The 25,224-nt window shown below is 37.6% G+C and overlaps 3 protein-coding genes across 3 annotated transcripts; 1 reads left to right on the forward strand and 2 right to left on the reverse strand.

The window, feature by feature from the left end:
• Positions 1-1,480: 1,480 nt before the first annotated feature.
• On the reverse strand, positions 1,481-16,327 carry dnajc21 (DnaJ heat shock protein family (Hsp40) member C21). Its single transcript, XM_037692628.1, has 12 exons — positions 16,173-16,327; positions 12,960-13,053; positions 12,750-12,873; positions 10,080-10,211; positions 9,623-9,927; positions 9,371-9,534; positions 8,566-8,650; positions 7,626-7,802; positions 5,659-5,707; positions 5,437-5,567; positions 3,076-3,157; positions 1,481-1,804 (listed from the first exon to the last, which is right to left on the reverse strand). Exons 1-12 carry the CDS (start codon positions 16,267-16,269, stop codon positions 1,643-1,645), a joined length of 1,602 nt encoding a protein of 533 aa, XP_037548556.1. The 5' UTR covers positions 16,270-16,327; the 3' UTR covers positions 1,481-1,642.
• Positions 16,328-17,351: 1,024 nt separating this feature from the next.
• On the forward strand, positions 17,352-20,803 carry bxdc2 (brix domain containing 2). Its single transcript, XM_037692549.1, has 10 exons — positions 17,352-17,530; positions 18,284-18,395; positions 18,479-18,522; positions 18,599-18,669; positions 18,770-18,819; positions 18,908-18,981; positions 19,226-19,276; positions 19,588-19,689; positions 19,808-19,936; positions 20,346-20,803. Exons 1-10 carry the CDS (start codon positions 17,381-17,383, stop codon positions 20,592-20,594), a joined length of 1,032 nt encoding a protein of 343 aa, XP_037548477.1. The 5' UTR covers positions 17,352-17,380; the 3' UTR covers positions 20,595-20,803.
• A 492-nt stretch (positions 20,804-21,295) lies between these two features.
• Positions 21,296-24,770, reverse strand: rad1 (RAD1 homolog (S. pombe)). The gene is made up of 7 exons (XM_037692356.1): positions 24,687-24,770; positions 22,953-23,154; positions 22,758-22,866; positions 22,508-22,665; positions 22,225-22,325; positions 21,927-22,025; positions 21,296-21,573 (listed from the first exon to the last, which is right to left on the reverse strand). Exons 2-7 carry the CDS (start codon positions 23,145-23,147, stop codon positions 21,393-21,395), a joined length of 843 nt encoding a protein of 280 aa, XP_037548284.1. The 5' UTR covers positions 23,148-23,154; positions 24,687-24,770; the 3' UTR covers positions 21,296-21,392.
• Between the last annotated feature and the right edge of the window lie 454 nt (positions 24,771-25,224).

Below are 25,224 nucleotides of genomic sequence, written 5' to 3' on the forward strand. Positions count from 1 at the left end.
TTTAATTTAATACGTACCGGTAACACGCACAAATACAGTAAATGTTTTTCTGACCAGTGCCTGTAACACAGCTGATGAATTTTTTTTTAAATACAGTAGTCTACTAGGAAGTCACTGATTGCCCCCCCCCCCCCCCCCCCAAAAAAAAAATAGAGAGATGTGTATTGGGCAGCTATGCGAGTGCCTAGGTGTAACAATGCTAAATGTTTTGGTGGCATGAAGCTTGTTAGGCCATAAAAAATAATTAAAAAAAAAATCCATAAATTAGCTGCAGCATTGTATAAGCCGCAGTGTTCAAAGTGTCCGAAAATTACGGTAATCACAATTTGGCTGTTTGGAGTCGCCATGAGATGTACTGGCGACCGTTAAAGACAGACACGGAAACTAAAGAGCTCGGCCTGATCCAAAACGACGTTGAAATCTGAATCTGGCTCTGGCCTTGGAAAGCTGACTATCTCAATTTCTCTTTGGATTATGGAAACAAGACGCTCGGATCCTCTCCTACACCACCACCTCACAGGGAGCCACAGCCCTGGTACACTTCAGTCTGTCCTTCAGACGGCTGTATGAAACAACATTTCACTGTACGTAACTGTACAACGACAATAAAGTTGATCCTGATCCGATTCTGATTTCAATTCAACATTCAAAGACCTGTCAGACGTCATCCTCTGCCTCTCTGATGCAGAATACGGCAGCACTTATGGTAGTGTGTGCCGTTACGGTTACTCTCATCCCATATTTCTCAGTCGAGAGCTTTCACTTATCGCTTAAGAAGATACGGACATCTGTCAGTTTTTAACAAAAATGTTCAGACTGGTAGTGAACACGTCAAAAATCCTACTCCAATTAATATAATAAAGGCTCAACATTACTTGAAAGAATGCACATCACCTGCTGCCTTTCATGCCAGAGCTTCAGTCTAAGATAATTTTACCTTTTTGAAATGACAGAAAATAATGTGCTCAGAGTAGGTTTTAGGAACAACTCTCAGCTACTACTGCCCCATATTTTAGCTCATTATCTGTAATACTGGCTGAGTTATATCCATTATCTGTCTGCCTTTAGGCAACAACCCCCACCACCACCAATTCCTTCTTTCAATAAGTGCTTTATGTAAAAGAAAAGTGCATTTATTCTTCTACGGTGACTCAAGTTATTCAACACAATGAGCATATGACAAATTTTTAAGAGAAAAACTGTTTTTTTATGAATAAAGTGTTATTTTTGTAGTTGCACTGCACACATGCACCGACAGTTTGGACAAAAAAAACAAGTTGTTTGCTTTACGTCAACATTACTATTAAGTCCTCTTTGTTTGATGGTTCCAATCATTCAAGTAAATGATTTCAGGTTGTTTAAATATCATCTTTAGCAAAGAGCAGCGTCACCTTCATTAGTAAAGCCTCTACAGAAATAAAAGAGGCTGTGACTAATGAGGCTCTGGAGCTTTCCTGATTTGACACATTTCAGTCAATTGCTCTCTTGATAACCTCACTGTGACTGTGGTTGAACATTTTATTAAGCCGTCCTCCTTCAGTCTAGCTTCGAAAGCTTTTCTTTTAAAAACATCCCCCGTGAGATTCTTGAAGTTGATGGTGTTCCTGCTCAGTCAAACTCCTCCAGTCCAGGAGGGAAGGTGTTATCTGTTCTTCTTCTTCTCTTTTTTGCTTTTGCTCGTGGAGCTGTGAGGCGCGCTCGCAGGCAGTGCGCTGGCGTGGCCGCTGGTCTTCAGATGGTCAAACAGCTTGTTCCTTGTGGGGAACTCGTTGTTACAGGTATTACAGCAGAGGCTCGCTTCCTTCTGGAGGTGGAGATGGGAATGTGGCATTTAATCAGACAAGAATTAACTTTTATCTTCACATGAAAGCCATGTTTTTAACAAAAGTACGATTTTCATGTAGGTCTACAAAAACAGCTACTGTGTATCCTAAAGGTAGTTATTGCAAAGTACGAAATATAACACAAAAAGGTCATTCTGAACTACATCAAATGGTTCCATTTCAAAGAGTTTACTTGAACGGCTTCCTAGATATATGAATATACAACTCTGAAACACTTCATGTAAACAAAGTGCTCAGCTGAATTGGCTGAAAACCACGTGGAAGCTTCAGTCACAAGTAGGGATGCACGCTATTATCGGCATGGATTTTTGGCCGATATACCCATGGTAAAAATTATTTAACCGATACAAATATATTTTTTTCCTAGACCTACTTACAGAGACTACATAGCTTTCTCTGCTGTAGAAATAAAATACTACATTATTCTGCATGGTCGTTGTCAATTTGGCCTGTTACCAAATGCAGATGCCTAAAAGGGGACTGAATATGATGTAACACTTCTTTATATTGATGAGTTATATTGATGGAATGGCCAATATTTAACTTTATCACTAATATCGGCCGATACCAATACCAATATTGTGCATCCTAGCCACGAGGTTATCCTTCGTTAGGCTGGCCACAGTTTGTGTTGTTAAACAAATAAAGTGGAATCAGACAAGAACAGAACCAGAGAAGATGTTAAGGTGGAGAAATGAGTGACTCTGCTGATAAACGCAACAGAAGAAAAAGAATGAGTCATCTGTCGCGCATAAATTAAAAAGATCGAGGACAGCGGAGCGCCGCAAAGACAGAGCCGGGAATCCAAACACGTTATTTTGAAGTTGCAGAAGTTCTGATAAAACAGCAACTGCAACATTTTTATAACATCGTTTATAACTTAAACAAATTTGTCTCGTTTATATTTTCCAGAAACACTGGTGAAAGGCACCCCATTTAATTTAGATTGTTCTAAAAAAAACAACAAAAAAAACTTGTTTGTATACTTTATTCAGCAAATCTGAGCATAAATATGAAACAAAAAAAATGATGCTACCTTTCCCAGGTATCGATCTTCTAGGTAGACAGACGCATGTGGTAGCTGGCACACATTCACAAATGTGACTTTTTTTAACTTCATAAGTTTGTTTACCGTCTTTATGACATTGCAATGAGTACCTTTAAAGTAGTAAACTTAAAACAAATAAGATACTTTCTTATTTTATGGTCTCAGTAATTTGATCATACAGACCTCAGGAAACTGTTCAGTGTGGGACTTGACGTTCTTTGATTTGTCTTTTCCTCCTCCCTTTTTTCCTTTGGTCTTCCCGGAGCTGCAGAGGGAACATTTATGCAACACATAAAAAACATAATCTAATTGTAAAATCACAGCATACACCACACTGCATGGTTCAAACCTTGTATTACTGCTGAGCGATAAAGCGAGAGTCCTGTCTTTCTTACTAATCATCAACATAACACGCTAAATAACAACTCAAGTTTCCTGTTTTGACTTCTTTTAATGACAGTTTTCATTTCATTTTTATTCAAACGTGTGCAAGGGTTTGAAAAATACCTGCACAGCCAAAAGTCGTAATCTCTGGTTGTGTTCATTTGTTGTTGTTTTGAAGGGGAGAGAACAGAAACCTTATCTTAAACCAAGCAGATGGATCGGATAATCAAACAGACTTTCCAAACTTATTTTAGCTTTCGTTCCATCTCGAAATGTTTCTCTTTTTTCCCATGTACAAACATCCTTTTCAGACTGGAATTAAAAGTATCTTTCCCAAACAGAACGTTAAGACTGTAAAACCTTGTACCGACAGCACCATGTGCACTTGAAGGACACGTTCTTTACAGGCACAGGGGATTGCCAACAAAAGGAAGAGGTGCTCCACACCTGCACACTCTGAATCAAATCTGTCAATAGAAAGTTGAAAATGTGCACGTTTTCAAGCTGGTATAAAGAGCTTTAAGTGGCAAAGATTTATGTCCCACTGAAGCTTAGAGACTGAATGATGCAAAGTGTAACACCGGCTCACTTTGCATGAATATTGGTGAGACACGAACTCAAACGATGATGCAGTGCTGCAAAACAACCTGCTGCTTGTATCTGATCAGAATGCTCCATAAAGACAGCAACAACGACAAAAAGCACCTTCAAGGTTAACTAGAGAAATTACATTTCCTGTGAAAATGCAGTGTGAATGCTTATTAGAGAACTTGCTGAAAAACAGCTGAAATAAGCTAGAAAACATTCTGAAATGAAGCTGAAATGGAAGAACTAGCCTAAATTAGCAGAAGAAAGCTGAAAGAACATATTTGCTCAATTATATATATATATATATATATATATATATATATATATATATTAATATTTGCTCAATAAGCAGAAATGAGAACAAAAGGAAATTTGCAACCCAAAAAAAGGCTGAAATTAGAAAAAATAGTAGCTTAAAAGGTAAAAAGAAGCCTAAACTATCAGAAGGAAGCAGAAAAAAATGAAATGAGCTGAAAAAAATCTGGAATTAGCTGAAAAAGCTAAAATTAGCACAAAAAAGCTAAATAGTAGCTGAAATGAGCATAACAAGCTGAAATTAACAGAAATAATGTATTAGGCTGAAAGTAACAGAAATTAAAAGAAAAAACAACCTGAATTTATCTGAAAACAGCTGAAATTAGCTAAAAAATGCTAAAAAGATAGCTGAAAAGGTAGAACAAGCTTACATTAGCAGAAGAAAGAACATGTTTGTCCATTTAGGCTTAAAGAAGCAGAAATGAGCACAAAGAAGTGGATATTTTCTGAAAAAAAGCTGAAATTAGCATAAAACAGCTTAAAAGTTGCTAAAAAAGCAGATAGAAGCTCAAATTACCAGAAGAAAGTGGAGAGCACATTTTTGCTAAATTAGTCTGAAAAAATTGAGTGCAAAACATCTAGAATTAGCTAAAATAACTAAAGTTAGCATAAAAACAGCTAAATAGTAGCTGAAATAGCAGAAGAAGCTGAAACTTGCATAGATAAGCTGAAATTAGCAGGAAGAAGTTAGAAGAAGCACAAGAATGTTATAGTTAGCAGTAATAATCTCACAGGATCACAAAATAGATGAAAAAAAAAAACAGCTGAAAGTAGCTGAAAAGTGTAAATTTGCATAAGGAAGCTGAAAGAAGCTGAAGCAGAACAAAATGTGAAATGAGCAGTAAAAGGCTGTAAACAGATCTAAAGAAATGAAGGATGTAAAATGAGCTCAACTCATTTTCTACGAGAGAAAAAAATGGCAGAAAAGGCTAAATATTTCCAAAAGCTAAAGTTGCACCAATACTAAAAGTCCTAGCACCCTTCTCCTGAACAAGCTGAACGTTTTGATACGTGATTTGTTGAAATAGCACAAAAAGTGTGGAACAAGAAAGATGCTGAAAAACGTATGGAAGAAAAATGGATCACAACAGTGTGAATGCTTCGTAAACGTTCACAAAATAAATCGCTCACTGTTGCTACAGAAAACTAACTCTGAAACACAGGTTCAAAAATACAAGGTTGAGTCTTAAAGTGCTTTTGTGGAAGAACGACATCAACTTCAAACCTCACTTTACAAATTAAAAAAACTAGACTGACCCTTTGACTTCTGCAGGAGGAACGTCCTCCTGATTCTCGGGCCCTGTGGGGTCTTCAGATTTTTCATGAAGATGGTCTTCGTCGCAGGTGGTTTGTGTTGGTTTGTCCTCCTCCTCCTCAGCAACACTTTGCTATGCAAGAGGCGAGCACGAGCAGAAAAGTTCATGAAACTGACACAAAACTAAGACTACGCGCTAAAAACCGAAGGGGGGGATCACTCACTTGTGCTACTTTTTGCTGCTTCTTTTTTCTTTTTTGCTTTTTGGACAACCTGAGGGGGTGAAGAGAAAGACAAGTAAAAATAAATCATTTTATTAATTATGATGAGTCACAAAGCTCTAACTGCCATGACGACCAGGTCAAATTAAGAAATTTGGCTGTGTTTGAACCATTCATTCACTTTATACTCTTCCATATACAGTAAATACAAAAAGTATTCACCCTATTGGATATGTTGTGCTTTTATTGCTGTCAAAAATGTTGAAGAAAATTCACATTTCTTTTTGTAGCGTACATTAGTCAAGATTTAATTAGGGTTTTCTTCAACAGCGTCTTTCTGTTTGCCTCAACCGTAAAGCTTGGACTGGTGGAGAACTCGGGCAACAGTTGTTGTATGCTCAGTCTCTTCCTTATGTGAAGCTGAAGCTTGGACCTCCTTGAGAGAGGTCCCGGGTGTCTTGGTGGTTTCTGTCACCATTCTCTTCATTCATGATGTAGTGCCCTGGACTTTATCTTTTCGTACAATAGTTGTGTATAGAACTTGCACTTCAGTAAAATGACCATAATCAGTGTCCTGAGCCGACACAGCAGGCTAATCAAGGCTAATGCTAAACTCTGCAGCTCATTACTGAGATTCTTATTAGACTTGGTAAAAATGACTTTAAATTTCTAAATATCTCTAACGTGGCTCAACTCCTCTGCCTGCGCTGTGAGAAGTGATTCAAATTGCAAACTGAAAACAACATGTTGAAGTCTAAATATAAAAATGTTTTCAAGATAAGTTGAAAATCACAACGTAAATATTGCAGGATTTTTTTTATTATTTTTTAACGAACCACCACTTTAAAATCAGTTACTATGTTTAACAATATGTGTGCGCAATTTTATTTTAAATTTCACTATAATCATTCATTCATTCAACCTTTATTTATACAGGCTAGTCTCACTGAGCCTCGAGGACTCATTTACAAGAGAGACCTGTTTTTTAACAAAGAATGATGACAACAGTAGACAATCATAAAAAGCATATTAATTGAAAAAAAAAGGGAAATTATATATATTTTTTAAATGAAGCATATAAATGATGCATCAACTACATATATCTGACCTACATTATCTATGTAGATTGTGAAGAGGGTGGGTCCTAAGACTGAGCCTTGTGGTACACCATTGTTAACAGTTAGATAATTGGAAGAAGTACCATTATTGACAAGACAAAAGCAGTTTGTTGAAGGTACTTGTGCAGTTACAGCTGCAGTTTGTGGTTGTGTAAACACTTTAAAAGTGTAAGATACACTCAACAAAAATAGAAACTCAGCACTTTTGTTTTTGCTCCCATTTTTCAGAAGCTGAAATCAAAGATCCAAGACTTTTTCTATGCACACAATAAGCCTTTCTCTCATATTGTTCACAAATTTGTGTAAATTCATTTTAGAGTGGCCTTTTATTGTGGTCAGCCTAAGGCACACCTGTGCAATAATCGTGTTGTCATCAGCACCTTGATACACCACACCTGTGAGGTGGATGGAATATCTTGGCAAAGGAGAAGTGCTCACTAACACAGATTTACACAAATTTGCGAACAATGTTTAGGAGAAAAAGGCCTGTTGTGTACATCGAAAATAGTCTTCGATCTTTAGAGTTAAATTTGTGAAAAATGGAAGCAAAAACAAAAGTGCTGCGTTTATAATTTTGTTCTGTAAATGAATTTCGTGTCAGTGTTGAGGAGACAAATCTTCAAGTTCACAACAAAGAACAGTGAAATTATGTTGTTTATCACTTCAGATTCAGAAGTGCTGGCGTTTATTTTTGAGACACCTGACTGTGAATACTTGGTGTATAATTATGAAGTACGCCGAGCTCAAGTAGTGTTCGAAATACCCTATATCATCTATTATATAGTAATCATGGTGTACTGAGTGAGTGAACAATTTAAACACAGCTATTTTTTTATTACTAATTTACTTTACTTTTGCCTTGGCTTTTCTTCATCCTCCTCTTCTTCATCATCCTCCAGCCCTTCATGTACATTCTCCCCATTCTTTCCATCCACGCTCAAACCAAGCGAGTCCTCCTCTTCTTCCAGCTGTTGCCGTAGCAACACCACCATCTCTCGGTGCTTTTTGGACTTTTCATGGTTTTTCATACTGTGAAGGAGAAAAACGAAGAAGCAATGAAACATCTGTGAAATAAGTACAGGAAAAAAAAAACGTTTATGGAAATACATAATCAGTGAAAAACATGTTTTGTGATTTATATTTAAAAATGTTCTATAGTCGTTTTACCCATGAGGATAAAATGTCAGTACAAATACTTGATTTTCAATGACTGCAATGAACTTTTCACAATGAAGTCAAACTGAAAAACTAGAATCTGCTATGAAGCTTTAAATATTGGAGAAAATTAAATAACTGTTCTGAAAGAAATCAGAGAATTTTGTAAAATAATTTGTGTTTCAAACCTTCAAACTGGTGAATTTAGACAAATAGCACATTGTCAGGACACAAACTGGTTGATACATTTCAACAGAACTGATTTTTTTTCCCCACTTCTCCCATTTATAGACGATCCTTTCACGCAGCTCAACCTTTCTAGCTTTTACAGTAATATCTGTTATTTGCTTCTGCTCCCCTCTACGTTCCTCTTTCTTTCTGCAGAGACATGCCCACCCGCAGAGAGGTAAAAGTGAGAAAACAATACCTGAGTGAGGCAAACCAGCATGACTGTCGCCAAAAGAAAAAAGTTGAGAGAAGAAACTGGTTTCTATCTAAAGACTGGATGGACTCCCATTAATGGCTAAATCGCTGTAAACTGAATTAGCATGCAGGTCCAAAGGGCAAAACAGTGAAGTAGTGTGTGTGTGTGGGTGGGGGGGGGGGGGGGGGGGGGGGTGCTGTTTTATAAACTCACGCTTTATCTGATTTGAAGGATTTATCACAAGCTGGGCAGTAGAGATCATCATAACACTCAATCAGGTCGTCAGGCTGCTCTGTGCCTGCAGATGAATATTCATGCACAGAATAAAAAATTAATGAAACAATAAATCCAAACACAAATAAGTCATTGTTTATTTTTAACACCACGTTTGCATAAATACAATGTTAAAAGCTTGGAAGTACACTGATCAGAAGGCACTAAAATTAATAATAATATCTGATCTACTTATCTATAAATTAAGTCTTTGCATATAGAAAGTAGGAAGGACATCAGTCTCCTGAAGGATCGTTCAGTAAAAAAAAAAAAAAAGAAAACATAAACTTAAGATTGTTTTATTTTGCACATGATTTGCCTTTTGACATTTTGGCAGATATTCATTCTTTTAGCTGTGCAAGCTTTAAGTTTTGTTCCTCTTTTGCCAGAAAATTTCACATTTAAGGACCGTTTGATCATTCAGTTCAAACTGGCAGCGATGCTTATTAAATAAATAAAAAGCATGGGTTAGAAATGCATTGATCAACATGTACGCCAGCTTTTATTTTTATATTGTTTCACAGTTACTTTCCAGAGCCAAAAACATGTCAAAACTGCTTTTTTAATCTTTTGTTTTTCTACAACGGGGCTGTTCGTCGTCCTCGTCATGTCGTCTTTTGTTGTCCTGGTTGACATTTGGAGCACCTCGTCAAGAAGGCCATAAATGAGGCTTCTGGGATTAGCATGGTATTGATAATTAGGTAACTTTTTGTCCGTTCCGTTTTCAATCCATTTTTCTTTTTACCTCCATCTTCACTGTTTCGCTCCTGTGCATCCATTTCCACCTCGTCTTCCTCACTCTCAGTTGCATCTCCGAACTCCTCTCCGTACTGAGCTTCGATCTGCTGCAGCTCCTTCTCTAGCTCAGACATGGCTGCCCAGCTCTGCTCTTGGTACTCCTCTGCCAGTCTGGAATTACAAACAGCATCCAGTGAGTAGAAGAAGGAAAGAAGTGCAAACCGGCTGCATGTGTCCGAACACATAAACCTCTGCTAACTTGGCCTGTTTGAGCTTCTGCTGCCGTCTAATCTCCTCGGTCTTCTTGACCTTCTCGGCGTTCTGCTCCTCCACCAGCTTCCTGTGGGCCTGCACGCGGCGGTCGCGCTTACGAACGAAAGCCGCCAACTGGCGCACAAGCTCGTTGCGCTCTTTTCGAGCCTTGTCTCTGGTCTTCTTGTTCTCCTTCTCCATGGCCCTTTTCTCCCAACGGTTGGAGGCTTGTCTCGTGTCATATTCCTCCTTCCAAGCAAAGTTTTTGCGAGTGCAGAAGCTCTGCCAGTGGGCGTAAAACTCGTGCACTACCTGAAAAATGGAAACAGGTGTTGGGTATAAACACAAACAGTTCAGTCTTGACTGGAGTTGCTTTATTCCAACTGAACTCAGTCAAAACTTCTCATGTCGTGAATCATTGGTTTGACATGGAGACGGACATTTTAAGCGTGTCTGGAGCTTACCGTATCGTAATCACTCTGAGAGTCTCCAAAGGGAGGAAACTCCTCTTCCTCTTCCTCATCGTCCATCCTGCTGTGCTCCATCTCCTCCTTAACAATGGACTCGAAGAGGTTCCTGTAAACTGTGTAAAAGCCCTGGGGAGAGAAAATGAAAGGAACAGCGAATTAGAAAATCAGTGTTCTGAGAGGCACCAAGAATTTCCTTTCCCACAGTTTAATGGCACTGCCAGCCGAAACATGAACCGATGCTGATGAGGCTGAAATCACACACGAGTTAGTGCTTCTGTCACACACTCAGAATAAGACTTCAGTGCTGTAACCTGATTTCTAGACAACTGAAAAGCCATATAGAAGATGAGTTTAGACGTCTTTAACAAAAAGAGAAGATCCACAGTACTGAAAGCACCTTCGACTGTACATCAAAGATACATGTGACCAACCTGATGTAACCGGACTCCATGTTTGCTCAGAGTCTTAGTCACGACAGCCTCACCCTGATGTATACTAGGCCTGTCACAATAACAAATTTTGCTGGGCGATTAATTGTCTGAGAAATTATTGCGATAAATGATAATATTGTTCGAAATTTGACAATAATTAGTAATTATTATCAAATTTAAGAAGAAATATTTATTAATTTGTTATGCGTGTAGTATGTTTTTCCTAGCACCAGATGGCAGTATAAGACTGCTTGAACCGAAGGATGGATAGTGAGGGAGCAAGCAGCGTGTCTCTAAGAAAAATGGGAGGGAGGCCCCTTGACGTGACATGGGCTGTCTCTCTTCAGTTCTCAAAATGGCGGACACTTGGTGTGGTTTGAGCGCTTTAGCATTTTTCACACAAAGCTTTTAATTATTAAAAAAAAATCTGTAAACAAGTTCTCAGCTTCTTTTTGCAGAGGAAAAACTTTTTACACGAAGTCACGGGTTTTAACCGTGAATTTTGGAGCTTCGACAAGACGGAGGTTTTTTCCCCGAGGTCGGCCTGTTAGCTTAGCTCGTAGCTTAGCTTCTCAACTTAGTTGCTTTTAACGATCCAAAAACGCAATTTTGGATCGTTAAAATAGATTTTAAAGAGAAAAGAGAAAGAGAGGGATCAGTGAAGAGCACCGGAGTTGAGCTTTTTGTCATCCAGTGTCTTCAGTAGAAAAAGCCACAAAGAAACAAAGCCGATAAATGAAAAGGAGGTCGATAATTTTCATTTATCATGTGATTAATTGATTTATTGTTTATCGCGACAGGCCTAATCTATACCCACATTTATGCTGCTATGTACGTCATACAGGTCAGTCAAATTAACATGAGGCTGTATTCAGAAGAACTTTAGAGTAAGGCAAATGCAAATTAAAGTCCTTGCTGTCCTTGAAGGCATGCATATTCCTCACAACTGTTCATGCTAGAGTTTTAAACTGAGATCATCTCATGTTGAGAAATACCAGAAGCTGTTTTGGTCCAACATTGAAAATAACAAAATGTACAATTTTGTGCGATACTGCGAGATGTGTATTTGTTGGGAACAACCCTCAGCTACTATCACGTGAAATGTTTGCTTATCAGTAAAGTTGACTGACTTATTGCCATTTCTGTGAAGGACAGTTAGCTCTGACAGCCATCTTGAATTGTGCTGACACTAAAAAGTAACGAGTTGTAGATATTTAATGAATACCTGTACTTTTTGCATGTTTCATTACAATTTTGGGGAAAGCACTTTCGCTGTCTACGTTCACCTTTCAGCGGCGGGCAATAATCAAATGAGAAGTTGGGCCATTTTTCTTAAAGACTGAAACAAAAAGTTGCTGGTTTATTAGTTGGGGCTTTGCTGTGTGGCATTTACATGTTCTTCCTGCGCCTTAATGTGTTCTCGCTGTGGCTTCCTCCTAAAACAATGCAAGTATGAATATGAGCATGTGAGGCTCAAACTGTTGATATCATTTGTCTCGGTGTTTGTCATGAACTGGAAACCTGCCAAATGTGCCCAAAAGGGTTTTGAAAACAATAGATTTCTCAACAAACCTGGACTTGCCCCCTGCTGGTCATTATGAAGAATGCAGGTTGGTGTTGGTTGTTTCCAAACCATATCAGACCCAGAGGTTACTATCCAGGAGATATTTCTATTGGAGGCACTTGTTGGGGTTTATTATCCCAATTTTTATGCATCATAAGTATATCCTGAATGAGGAGTTTTATCTAAGATTATCTATTTTGATTTCATTCAGTTTTGTGTGATTATGAGAGTTTTTGCAAACGATACTGGGATTTACCTTGAAAGCGTAACACGCAGATAGGAATCTCAGAGTTTTCAGCTAATTCAGACCATCTTTCATCCCCATTTTATCCCTTTAATCATATTCCTCTACAATAATCCAACATAAACAGGCTGACTCATTTGTTAATTTTCCGCACCACAGTTAAGATTATTATCCATAAGCATCAGGAAAACATTCGATCAAGCCATGTGCAACGTGAGCTTAAGCCACATTTACATCAGCACCATTCTGTTCCATCCACTGAGGGTAAACAGACACTAAGGTGCAACTCAATGAATGCCTCCAGGCAAGAACTCCAACAAAGTCGTCAATTTCCCTTATTTTTCCCACCTAAACGAGATGGTTTAATGGAACTGCACGCACTTACAAAACATTATTCCCGCAGCCATGGCTACAAGTACACAAACCTTCTCGTCATCGCCGTATCCAGAGTAACAGGTGACTGTGAAAAACTGCAGCAGGTCAATGCTGTCGTCTTCATAATCCCCACTCAGCCCTCCTTTCAGCAGAGCCTCCCTGTGATTGTCATACCTGGCACAAAGAAAGAGAAACATCAGTAATACTTAGAGAAATACTGCTGATTAGTACTCTATTATCAGGAGGAGATGGACACACACCAGGCTCTCTCCTGTGGATCGCTCAGGACGTCATAAGCTGCTTGAATCAGCTTGAACTGCTCCGCTGCCTCCTCAGCGCTTTCCAAGTTTTTATCTACAAAAGAAAAGCCACAGAAGACTAATAAATACACTGAACTTAGCCGGGTCTTCAAAAAGGTTGGGCCGCACGCTGAGGCACAGATGAAGAGTCAAGTGTGAAGATTAGAGATAAGTCAAGTCAAGTCAAGTCATCTTTATTTGTAGAGCACAATTTAAAACAGATAAACTGTTATCAAAGTGCAAAGATAAGTCGCACCAAAATAGAGCAGCTTGTAGCTGCTTCTAATTTTGCATTATTTTGTTTTGATTTGTGACTTTTCCATCATTTGTTTTGCCTGAATTACTTGAAACAGAACGAGAATTATTAGAAATATAAAAAGTAGCGTAAGGTGTGTTTCTATTTTTACAAGACCCTGGGTCTTTTATCGAGACCTTTTCATCACCACATTTCAAACTCTGTAAACAATGTTGTAGTTTGTGCATCGTCTAACTTCAGTGCTTTTACTGCAATGGATCACCTTTTTTTTTGTGTGTGTGTAAAATAAAACTAAGCTACACGCACTGATAACGAAGCATTTACTTTGAAGAAGAGACACAGCCCATGTTAGAATCATTAGTTTGCAAAAATCGTTTGCTAATATGCCAAAATAACAGTAAAGTTATATAATCTCACAGTCGGAAACAGTGGATGCGCTGGATTAATGTCAAGAGATCATCAGATTATCTTTGCCCCTGACGTGATTTGTTCAGTCATCCAGAACTAAACATCACAAATCAATCAAAAGAAAGAAAGAACAAAACAGTCAATACGGTCCGTCTGTCAGCAAATCATTTCATGAACCATAACTTTAATAAAACGTTCAGAAATTTATCAATGAACGAAAATCTACATGTGACTGGTGAAGTTCATTTTAGGCTGGATACTGAATATCCGAGCTCCGACATCCGAGAGTCTTCCTGTCGTTTGACCTGATGCAGACATGGCTGCCCTCAGTCTGCTCCCTCCTGAACCAGGTGGTTCACTTAGGGACCGTCAATAAATTATCAAACAAAACACTCGAGAAACAAAAGCAAGTAAACACCCTATGTGTAAAAGCAAAGGATCATTACTGTATAAACTTTTTTTATATATACTTTAACAGATCCAGTGTGACGACAGTGACTGATGGTTTCATGTCCAGTGCCTAAACCCAACTTGTACAGATTATGAAAAAGTGAAGAAAGGAACCTGTGAGGTTCAACTGTGTGATTAAAGTGCAATATCTGACACCAAAATCAGAGAAAAGTGGGGATGTCTTACATGTTCAGGTTAGTAAAAAATAAACATTGACTTTTTAGCAATAAGACATATAGAAAAATCACTTTTTTTTTTTTCAAATTTATCATTATATACAATAAAATCAAGAACAAAATTACCGGTACCGTCTTAGTCTTTAGTCTAGACACATAATTCAACATGGACAAGGCATCACTCTTGTAAATGAGTCCCCAAGGCTCCATGGATAAATGTATAAATAAAGGTTGAATGAATCACAAGGCCATGTTATATGAAAGTTATTGACAAAAAAAAACCATTGAAATTTCAAAATGCATTAAAATCAAAATTAGTGTGTCTCATCTGTCTGTTCTAGTCAAGTAATTTAACATTTTGTCTTAGTGGGTCACATGGCAAGAAAGCTATTAAAAATATATATTTTTATTGAAAAATGTATTTAAAATTACAAAATACATTAAAATCAGACAAAAATGAGCACATCTCATCTGTCCAGTCTAGTAGAACAATTTAACGATTAGTTTTGGGTCAGTGGGTCACGTGACATAAAAGCTATTAATTGTTTCTCAAGAGTTGCTCTCAGACTGCAGGCTTACTTGCGGTTCCAAGAGTCTCCACAGGCAGAATGGGAGTTAGAGCTTTCAGTTATCAGGCTCCTCTCTTGTGGAACCAACTTCCAGTTTCTGAGGCTGACACATTGTCCAGTTTTAAGACTGGGTTTCCTTTTTGATAAATCCCATAATTAGTGTTGGCTTGTTATGCTGCCTTAAGCTTAAACTACTAAAGGACAAATTCACCTCATTTCCTTAAATAAATTAACATTGAATAGTTTTCATTTGATACTATTTCTATCTTAACATGTGATTCTTGACCTGCCATTGTGTATCTGTTCCTACCAAACCCAGCCGGTCGAAGCAGATGGCCGCTTGTCCTGAGCCTGGTTCTGCTTTTAATTGTTCTTCTCAATTTGTATGCTTTTTATGATTGTCCACTGTTGTCATCACTCTTTGTTAAAATCAGGTCCCTCTTGTAAATGAGTCCCCGAGGCTCAATGGGATTAACCTGTATAAATAAAGGCTGAATGAAAAATAAAGGTGTCTTCCTCATGCGGGAGTTTTTCCTTTCCACTGTCGCCTTCATGCTTACTCAAGATGAGATTTCTGTGATGGAGCTAAATTCAAAGCAGTCTGCTCCTCAGCTAAATAATGTGAACTTGTTATTTTTATACATGAATGTTTCTGTTCAGTGCCCTGAGACGACTACTGTTGTGACTTGGTGCTGTATAAATAAACTGAACTGAATTGAGTGTTTGATTTGGTCATTTATTGACGGTCCCCAAGCGAGTGAGCGACCCACCTGGGGTCAGACTGAGGGCAACAAAATGAACACAACTTATTCAACATTAGACTATGCGATTAAAAAAAATTACAGGATAGTAGTCAAGGATCATCCTTAACCTCTGAGCGTTAAAACATTTGACCAGCTAAAACTGTGGCAGCCATCTTTCATTAAAGCTGTCACTAAAGGCTGCGGGCGACATGCATTTCATTAAGGAATGTTAGCCTTTTTGTCCAGTAGATTTGAGATACATATTTTGTTGTGTAATTTTGTAATTCATTCATTCAACCTTTATTTATACAGTTTGAATGAATGAATTACAACATTACACAACAAGATATGCATGTTTATAACTTAGTAAATAGAGCCTTTAAATTGTTTTGGACAGAAAGATGAATTTATGAACTTTGAGTCCATCTCAGCCTGATTTAAAACCCTTAAAATTGGAATGTTATCATAATTCATTCCATGTCACCCATTACATCTGTTGCACAAGTTGCTCTTTTCGATCAATTTCGTTACCATTTAGCAAGCTCATGCTTCAACAATCACAACTTACTTACCTGGGTGCCATTTCAAAGCTAGTTTCCTATAAGCTTTCTTCAGATCATCGTCCCCAGCGTCTCGTTTCACGCCTAACGCTTCATAGTGGCACTTCATTGCCTTCTTGACCGGGCACTAGGATTAAACAGAAGTACTCACGTTTTCCCACACGACACACAATGTTAGCCTTTAGCTAACAACCGGCTAGCGTCCCTACACCAGAAAAAACATTCCAACGTTTTGTATGTTGACAACAGCTTAATCATTTGGGGGATTTGTTTACATAATAAAACTGCAAAACACTGTTTTTCGACCACAGAGAGACTTAAATTACTTTAGCTGGTTACTTGAAATCAAATAAAAACACATATATGGATCATCGCATGTCGCTAAATCTCGCGAGAATTCAAAGTCTCGCTCCAAAAACAACTTCCGCTGCAGCTCTTTAGTGCCCTCTAGAGTTAATATTGAGAATCGAAGGGGTTTGTATTTTTTATATATTTATTTATTTTACGTGGCGATATGTTTGAGTTAATTTTGTTTTCTTGAGAAATTATCAGATTTGTTGCTTGATCTACCTTTTTTTTACTCAATTAATCTAATAATGACAGATTTCATTTCATTTATTTGCTTTTCTTTCAGCTTTTTGATTTATCATTTATGCAACATCATCTTTATGTTATTGTTGCAATCGGTTATCCGTGATATCAGGAAGATGTATGTACTGTGTAAGATTTATAGAACTGTAAAAAAAAAGTAGTTAAACTTTTTTCTCCAATAAAACCAGACATATCAATAATTTTGAATAAACATTTCCAAACAATTCTGTTTCGTCTTCGTTGAGTTATTTAACCCATAAATTATTCAAGCACAAAAAAACAACTTCTGTAAAAAACTTTTTGCATTTTTTCACTTACAATTTGTTGCGAAGTCTGCATATGTTGCAGCTGAAATAAATATTGCCCCACAACTGTGCTGCAGACTGTGGTACTAATGTTGCACAAGTTTGATCAAATATTATTTAAAAAAAATCACATTTCATATTATGTTAAAAGAGAATAAATATTTTTTTTTCTTATGCTGCATCACGTTTACTTTAAAACATATGGGCCAGCTGTTGCAGTATCACCTCCCCGCCACTAGGGGTGATCTCGCTTTACTCGCTGGTAAAGCAAATCTCGCGTAATCTCAACAAGTTACGCGATATTTGCTTTCACTCGCCTCAACTATGGCGGCATCCAAAAGAAAACGTGGAGGAGAGGGATCGTTTCACTTAAAGCCAAAAAAGGGTAAAATTGTTGTAGACGACAGCAAAACACAAGAAAATGCCAAACAAGAGACGAAAAATGAAATTACAGTCCCAGCACCGGTTTCAATGGTAAGTGTTTGAGCTTGCTATAAGCTAAGTTAGCTAGCTAGCAGCTGTACCAGTAAACACTGAGGCGTTGATTTGTTTTTTGTTGCTCATTGTTTTTTTTGTTTTTTTTGTTTTGTTTTTTACAAAAAAGGCGTTCATTTGGAATATTGTGATATTAAATGTAAATGAGAATTTCCTGCCTACCTAAGTTTTTAAAACAAGTAGTCAATAACGGTGTTCCTCAAAGTCTGGCAGTAATTAATTTCCATATTATTCCTCTACTTTGCACTAGATATTTAGGAAATCTTGACAAATCTTACTGTGTGAGCGGCAGAAATCACTGAGCCAGGCACCAGTCATTCCTCTGATGGTACTGCAAGAACCATCATTTTTGCTGGTTGCCTATGTGAAAGAGAGTTTTTGGGAACCCCTTGCAAAACAACAATATTGAATTAAGTCAAATAATGCAATTTGAGTTTTAATAAAGTAAAACACCAAGATTTCCTTCCTCCTGTTTTCCTCCTGTTCACAATCCCTGATTAACGTTTTAGCTATACTATACTTTAGCTATATTTATGTATTGTGCAGTCCTGTGAGGATCTTTAGATGATAAAAGTGTTATGAACGTTATCTTCTAATTTGTTATTGTACACTTTGGGGTTGGGTGGTTATTTCTTGGTTGTAAATGAAAATTAACCGTCTGGATAATGAACTCAAGAACAAGTTTTTTATAGTTTAGTTTGATATCATCAGGAGATAATTTCTCCTCAACAGGGCAAATGGACCAACAAGGAAAGAGTTCTCATCTTCTCTTCAAGAGGAATCGACTTCAGAACAAGACACTTAATGCAGGACCTAAGAACCATGATGCCTCATTCAAAAGCAGGTTAGTGTTATGTAGCAGTCCATTACCACATCAACAATTACTGTTAGATGGGAAAATATTGAAATATGACATTATATGTCCAGATACAAAAATGGACAGGAAGGACAAGTTGTTTGTTGTCAATGAGGTGAGTTTGCTTTAATTTTGAGTCATTTTGTATTATCACATGATTCGAACCAGAGCTAGAGATGTGTCTTTTTCAGGTGTGCGACATCAAAAATTGCAACAAATGCATATTTTTTGAGGCTAAAAAGAAGCAGGACCTGTACATGTGGTAAGTGTTTCATCAGTTTGTTACATTATCTAACAGTAGGCTAGTTTGAGGAACGTTGGAAAGCATTACAAATTAAATGAATAAAGTTATTTCTCTGTAGGATCGCCAATAGCCCTCATGGACCGTCTGCAAAGTTTCTGGTACAGAATAGTAAGTTGCTTTGTTCCTTCATGCCTTAGCCACAGAGGATACTTACCTTGTTACAGATAGATAATTTATTCTCTTGTCTGTTCCACAGTTCATACGCTGGCTGAGATCAAAATGACAGGAAACTGCCTGAAAGGATCCAGACCACTGCTCTCATTTGATCCTGTGAGTATCATACAGCCCCTAAAGTCAAAAAGAATTAAATTAAAAAGTTGTCGGTTTATTATATCGTTCATTCAATGTCAAGGAGAGCTTTTTTTGTCAGAAACAAGTGTCTTCAGTTTAGATATGGTCAAAAACACATTTAAAGCCGTTATAGCATAGAAATACAACTGGAGTTTGTGGTGTGGGTTTTTGTCCTATGTGACCCGAGCAGTTGTGTTATTTATTTATTTATTTCCTCTCCCAGAAATTTGACACTGAGCCCCAGTATGCTGTACTGAAAGAGCTCTTCATTCAGGTATGTTTTCGACTGAAATGTGACGCATTAGGAAAATATGCAACAAGAAGAATTAAAATGGATATAACTATCAATAAATCCAGCATTTTGCTTTCCCTCCTGACACAACAAGCCTATTTTTGAGTTATCCATTTTCATTTAAAGCATTTGTGGGGTCTACAAGGCAATGGCAGTCCATTTGATCAACAACATATATTATTATTAAACAGGGGATCTTCTGCTAGATTAACAAGGAACATGTCAACTCATAGCATTTAGATTCTACTGGCTGTATTTTCAGTAAAATGTATAATTAGATCTATTTGTTGCAGACATTTTCCACTCCCCGCTACCATCCTAAGAGTCAGCCTTTTGTGGACCACGTCTTCACATTCACCATCGCAGACAATAGAATATGGTTTAGAAATTACCAGGTAATGTTTCCCAGACTTCACCCTCAGTTTAAGGCTTCAAATATTTGAGAAGGCAAATGTGCATTTGTTCATTTTGTATACTCGTTAAATGTTTTTTGTCCATTCTCTGCATGTTCAGATCATGGAGGAGGATGCTGCTCTGGTGGAGATCGGTCCTCGATTTGTTCTTAACCTCATGAAGATCTTTCAGGGAAGCTTTGGAGGGCCCACTCTCTATGAAAACCCACTCTACCGGTCCCCTAACTTGGTAAAAGTCCTCGCTTGAATTTATGAACTGAAGTTTCTGCCATCAAATCTAATGCTTGTTACATCTGGCATTTCTGCTGACACAGTGGCGTTTGACATCAGTATGAATCTGCTGGCCTGCAAAGCATGACTGAAATATGTAGCTATGAAATCTTGCAGAAACCAGTTGGCTGCAGTCAGGAGGCACTGCAGCTGTTCTTTTTGAAAACTTAACACAAATTCACGCAGAAACACTTAACACAGTTACATTTATGGCACAAGAACAGAATATATGTCTGATTAGACAGCAGTCTTTTACACTCGACCTTCTGCATCACTATATGTATGAAGTTCATAAAGTCAGTTAGAAAATGTAAAAAAAAAAAAAAAAAAGCATCCACAATTGTGTATTTTTGCTTTTCCACCTTCAGCACCGACGAGAGCTCCGGCTGGCAGCGGCAGCTAAAGTGCGAGAGAAGCAGCTGGTGAAAGACCTAAAGAAGATAAAGAAGGCAGAAGTGAAGGTAAACGTGGACGCCGATGTTACAGCTGACGTCTTCCTCACGCCAGCCGAGGAGAAGCCTGTCCACATTCAGACAGAGGCTCCTGAGCCAAAAGTGATGAAGAAGAACAAACGCAAAGCTTTCAAAAGGCAAAGGATGCAGATGGCTCGCAGATAACTGAACGGACTGGATTGATTTGAATGGATGACTTACTGCTGCCATAATTTATCTCTGATATCCTTAGACAAGTCAAGCTTTCAGCTTCTGGTTGGCTTTTTGGAAAACACACTTTGTGTTGCCATAATATGAAAACTGACTCGTATTTTTCAGACGATAAGGCGCATTAAGTTAAAACAGATAAGTCAAACTTTATTCAACTCATTCACAATAAAAACATAAAATCATTTCGAGGTCAGTAAGCACAACCAGAGTTAACACATAAAGTGCACCTGATTATAAGACTCTGTCCATTTTTGAGAAAATTTAAAGGATTTTAAGTGCAACTTGTTGTCTGAAAAATATTTCTATTTTTTCATGAGAAAGTGCTGATAGTAACTGGACATATAACGAAACTACAACAATAAATATAAAACTTTTTAGTAAAAGTTGTGTTAAAATTTGAGTTTCATTACAGTTGTTTTGTATTTCATGGAAATAAAAAGATTCAAAATGTTGTGTATACTTCAAAACTAACAAGTGTCCATGTTTTCTGTGTACAAACTCAAAAAGACTAATAAAACATTTTAAATTAACAACTGGGTTGCTGTAACAACACAATAACAACAACCACACCTTTTCTAAAAATCAAACCTCAACGTATTCGGTCTGAATAAACTAGACAATTTTTCTGAAACAGTTTATGTAACAATTATTTGAAATATTTATTGCTTATATCTTACGGCTCAACATTTTTCTGGCTGAAATGACCTTAGCATCGTTGAACATTAAGGTCTTTAGGTCGTACTAAATGAGTCCCTATAAGTCTTCATCCATCTCCTCGTCAGGACAGCAGAAATATTCCACAAAGCAGATCTGCCCGTCGTCATTCCTGACCAGGTACTGCAGAGAGAGGAATCCTCTGTTGTCTGTCCTCACAGAGACTTTACAGGACAGAGCCAAGGCTTTGGTGGATGGTTTTAGTAAGGATATCTTGTATCTGTCAGCAGAGAAGAGAAGTGAGACATAAAGCTTAACATGAACAGATGTTATAATTGGCACACATCAGTTTAATAGCAGCAAAGAACAGTACTGATGACTATATCATTTAGACTTATTTTTAAAAAGCATGTTGACTCATTGATTCTTCAAACTTTATTTTTTACAAAACTTTGCACTAAACAACATGCATGTATTGGACAGCTACTGTTTTATAGACTGATGTTTTAATTGAAATAACCAGACTCCAAGCTATTTCTGTATGAAGTTGCGATGATGATGTCCTGTTTTATCAGAGTACTGACACTTGCTTCTCTACAGTGACTGAACTGTTGAGCTGATGACCGCTCTCACCTGTTGGTTTGTGTCTCGTCGCACCGGAACAGCTCCATCATGTCAGAGTCTTTGGAATAATCATAATGGGCACTTCCAGAGTTCCCAAACGTGGACAACCTGAAGAGTTGGATAGAATAAAAACATAGGGTTATAAATAAAAACGTAAAAATCCATTGCAATAAAATGCTGGACAGAACTCAACTTTATCTTTATATTTACAAAAATTTAAAAAAGGATCTGCCTCGGCAGTTCAATTATTGATTACTGGAACTTTAGCTGCGTTGTAGTATACTGGAGAGTGTTTTATTTAGCTCACCTGAAGTACGGCTGGTTGGGTGACATGGTGATCTGTAGCACCTCACTGGTCATGTCTAGTTCAGAAAAGGCTTCTTTCAGACTTTCGGACTGCAAAATTACCTTTGAAAAAAAAAAAAAACCTAAATTTGATTGGAAAACAAATGAATGTGTGAATACTTTTCTGATTATTTTAAATAGCTTACAGCAATTTCTTAATGTATGGCACTTTTACAGAGTGATTATATTTTGGGTTTTCTTTATGATAATAATCCTGCATTAACAAATGTAACAGAGAAGTGAACCTTGTTTGTGACATTGCTGCTGCAAAAATCAAAATCTATCGGTTCTTCTGGTTCTTCTGTGTTAATCTTGCAAACAGTCACTACACCACCCTCCTCCAGGAATAATGTCAGTGGGTAACCATACCCCCTGTAGCACATCCGCAAGGCTGTTGTTATTCCTGCATGATATGAGCAAGATAAAGAATACATAGAACTGCGGTTCGTGTTTATTTATTGTTTTTACTTATAAATTGTTCAATTTGAGTTTTACCTGCAACTGTGCTTCCTCCAAAGATATTCAAGCAGTCAAGCACAACGGTGAGGTTTACTTGAAAAGCAACCAAATCCTCTTTTATTGTGAATTCTTGGAAAATATCAGCCTAGAATAAACACAACTTTTGTAAAGGGTCTTAAACACGACTCATTATTTCTTCCTGCTCTCTAAAGCAACGCCAGACAAACACACCTGGATGAAGGCATTGGCTTGCACACATTTGCAGTCCTCCACAGTGACCTTCAGCCCGTTGGGTGTTGCCGTGAAGATGGCGTGGTCCTTAAAGCTGATGGCTTTCAGAATGTTGGAGAGACTGCGAGCATTATCCAAAGTAGCCACTAAAACGTACTGTTCATCTTCACCTTGAGACTGTGTGGACAGTGGCATTGTAGAACTGAAAAATAAATATTTGAGGCTCTTAAAATATATTTAAGTACTTGTAATAAAAATTTGCATAAACAAATTACCGGTATACCACAAGAATATTTAATTTAATAATACTAAACAAGGGTTTAAGATGGAACGAGAGAAGCACTGTATGTTGTCAACCTTCATGCTGTTTTGCATCACTTTGCGATCATTTGGTGCATCTTGTACGGTTAGCATTTATTTTGAATTCAATCTGTGTCATTTGTCACAAGTTTTCACATCTGTGTGGACATTTTGGAACACATTGCCAACAATATTATTTACTAGTTTGCACTGAATTAGCATTTATTTTCTTTACTGAATATCCTTTTGGTCATTAAACATTTTGCGATCCTAGGACTGATCTTTCTTTTGTTCTGTCTTGGTTCCATCTTTGTTCTGTGATGGTGAGTCAGCCTCCCCGTCCTCACCATCACAGACATCTACACCTCCAGATGCAGGAAGAGGGCCACCTGCATCATGAAGGACCCCACTCATCCAGCACACACACGTTTTGCCCCGCTCCCCTCAGACAGGAGGTTGAGGAGCATTAAGTGTAGAACCACTAGACTGAGGAACAGCTTCTACCCTGAGGCTGTTAGACTCATGAATCTCTAACTAGAATAATCACTGAAAAAATCACATCATGCTGCTGCTGATCTGTTTCATGTTGCTGCTGATCTGCTTCATGTTGCTGCTGATCTGTTTCATGTTGATGTGTTCATTCGTGCTCATCTGCTCACACAGACCCATGTTCGTGCTGCTGTTAGGCATATTTTTTTGTACTACTAGTGCTTACTGTATTTTTAGTTAACACTTTTCTTAGTTCATATCTTAGATCATATTACTGTTTTTCTTTTACATTTTTGTTGGATGTAACTGGGACCCTGTGTGCACAATTTCGTTCCACCACGTGATGTGAATGACAAATAAAGAAACTGACTCTCTGTATTTGTTTTTGTCTGTGTTGGTATGACAAGTGATAGTACACTAAAATAATTAGGGTTTGTACTAAACATCCTTATATTAGTTTTTAATTTAGTTTTGTTTCTTCTAAATTTGTCACTGTATTGTCTGTTTGAATCTTTTGACAATTTTTCTGCGTCACTAAATATTTGTAATCCTTTTATCTACCTTATTGATTGGGACTTGTCATGTTTTTTTTAAATATCATTGCAGTGATTTAATGAATAAATGGAATAAGTATTAGTACATACTACTGCAAACATACATTTCCTTATTTACTCTGGGCTTGTCTCCTTAATTCTAAGTTTTAAACAACAACATTTTGAGTTAGTTTTTTTTTCAATTAAAGTAACTAACTAATATTAATGTTTCACTTTAGCTACAATACAAAGAAAAAATGTTTTACCAAAGAACAGATGCACCGTAAACATGTTAGCTAGGTATGGCGTTGAATAAAAGTATCACGGCAAAGTTTGGTTTGTATTTATGCTAATTCAGTTCCTTTGCACAAAAAGCTACAAAACAGAATCAGAAAAAACCGTCTTCACTCACAAATACGAGGTTCAACCAACAACCCTTGAGATCGAATGTTTTGAAGATGTGCGCCCAGTATAGGACCACTTCCGGTTGCGTCTACTTCCGCTCCGGAAGTTGTACCGCTTTTAGAACGTTCCGTTCCAGCAGAGACATCTCAGAGTCGGAGCACTTCAACAGAAAGTCAAACTTTTTCTCTGCTTCAGCTCTATCCAGCTCTGTCGCTACTGTTTTTGTGACCTGTTATACTAAGGTAAAAACGTGTTTAGGTTTCTCATTGGTCCGCGTTACCGCTACCCGGAAGCTAGCGTTGGCTAGTCGGCTTTCTCGGCCTAACTTGTTTATCTGTAGTACTGTAAATAAGTATGAGGAGTAATAAACAATATATTGCAGGCGTTAGAAATTACTATGTGTAAAACAGTTTTTTTATTGTATTTTTTATGCTTTATAGACTCTCTTAGGTCGACGGAACTACTTGTCAGAGTTTTAAAATTAGCTTCTCTTGTACCCCTTGACCTAGTTACTGTATATGATAGTTTAATATTTAAAAGTGCTT

This window comes from Nematolebias whitei, chromosome 18, assembly GCF_014905685.2.
Source record: "Nematolebias whitei isolate Nwh7 chromosome 18, NemWhi1, whole genome shotgun sequence".
Classification (NCBI taxonomy): Eukaryota; Metazoa; Chordata; class Actinopteri; order Cyprinodontiformes; family Rivulidae; genus Nematolebias; species Nematolebias whitei.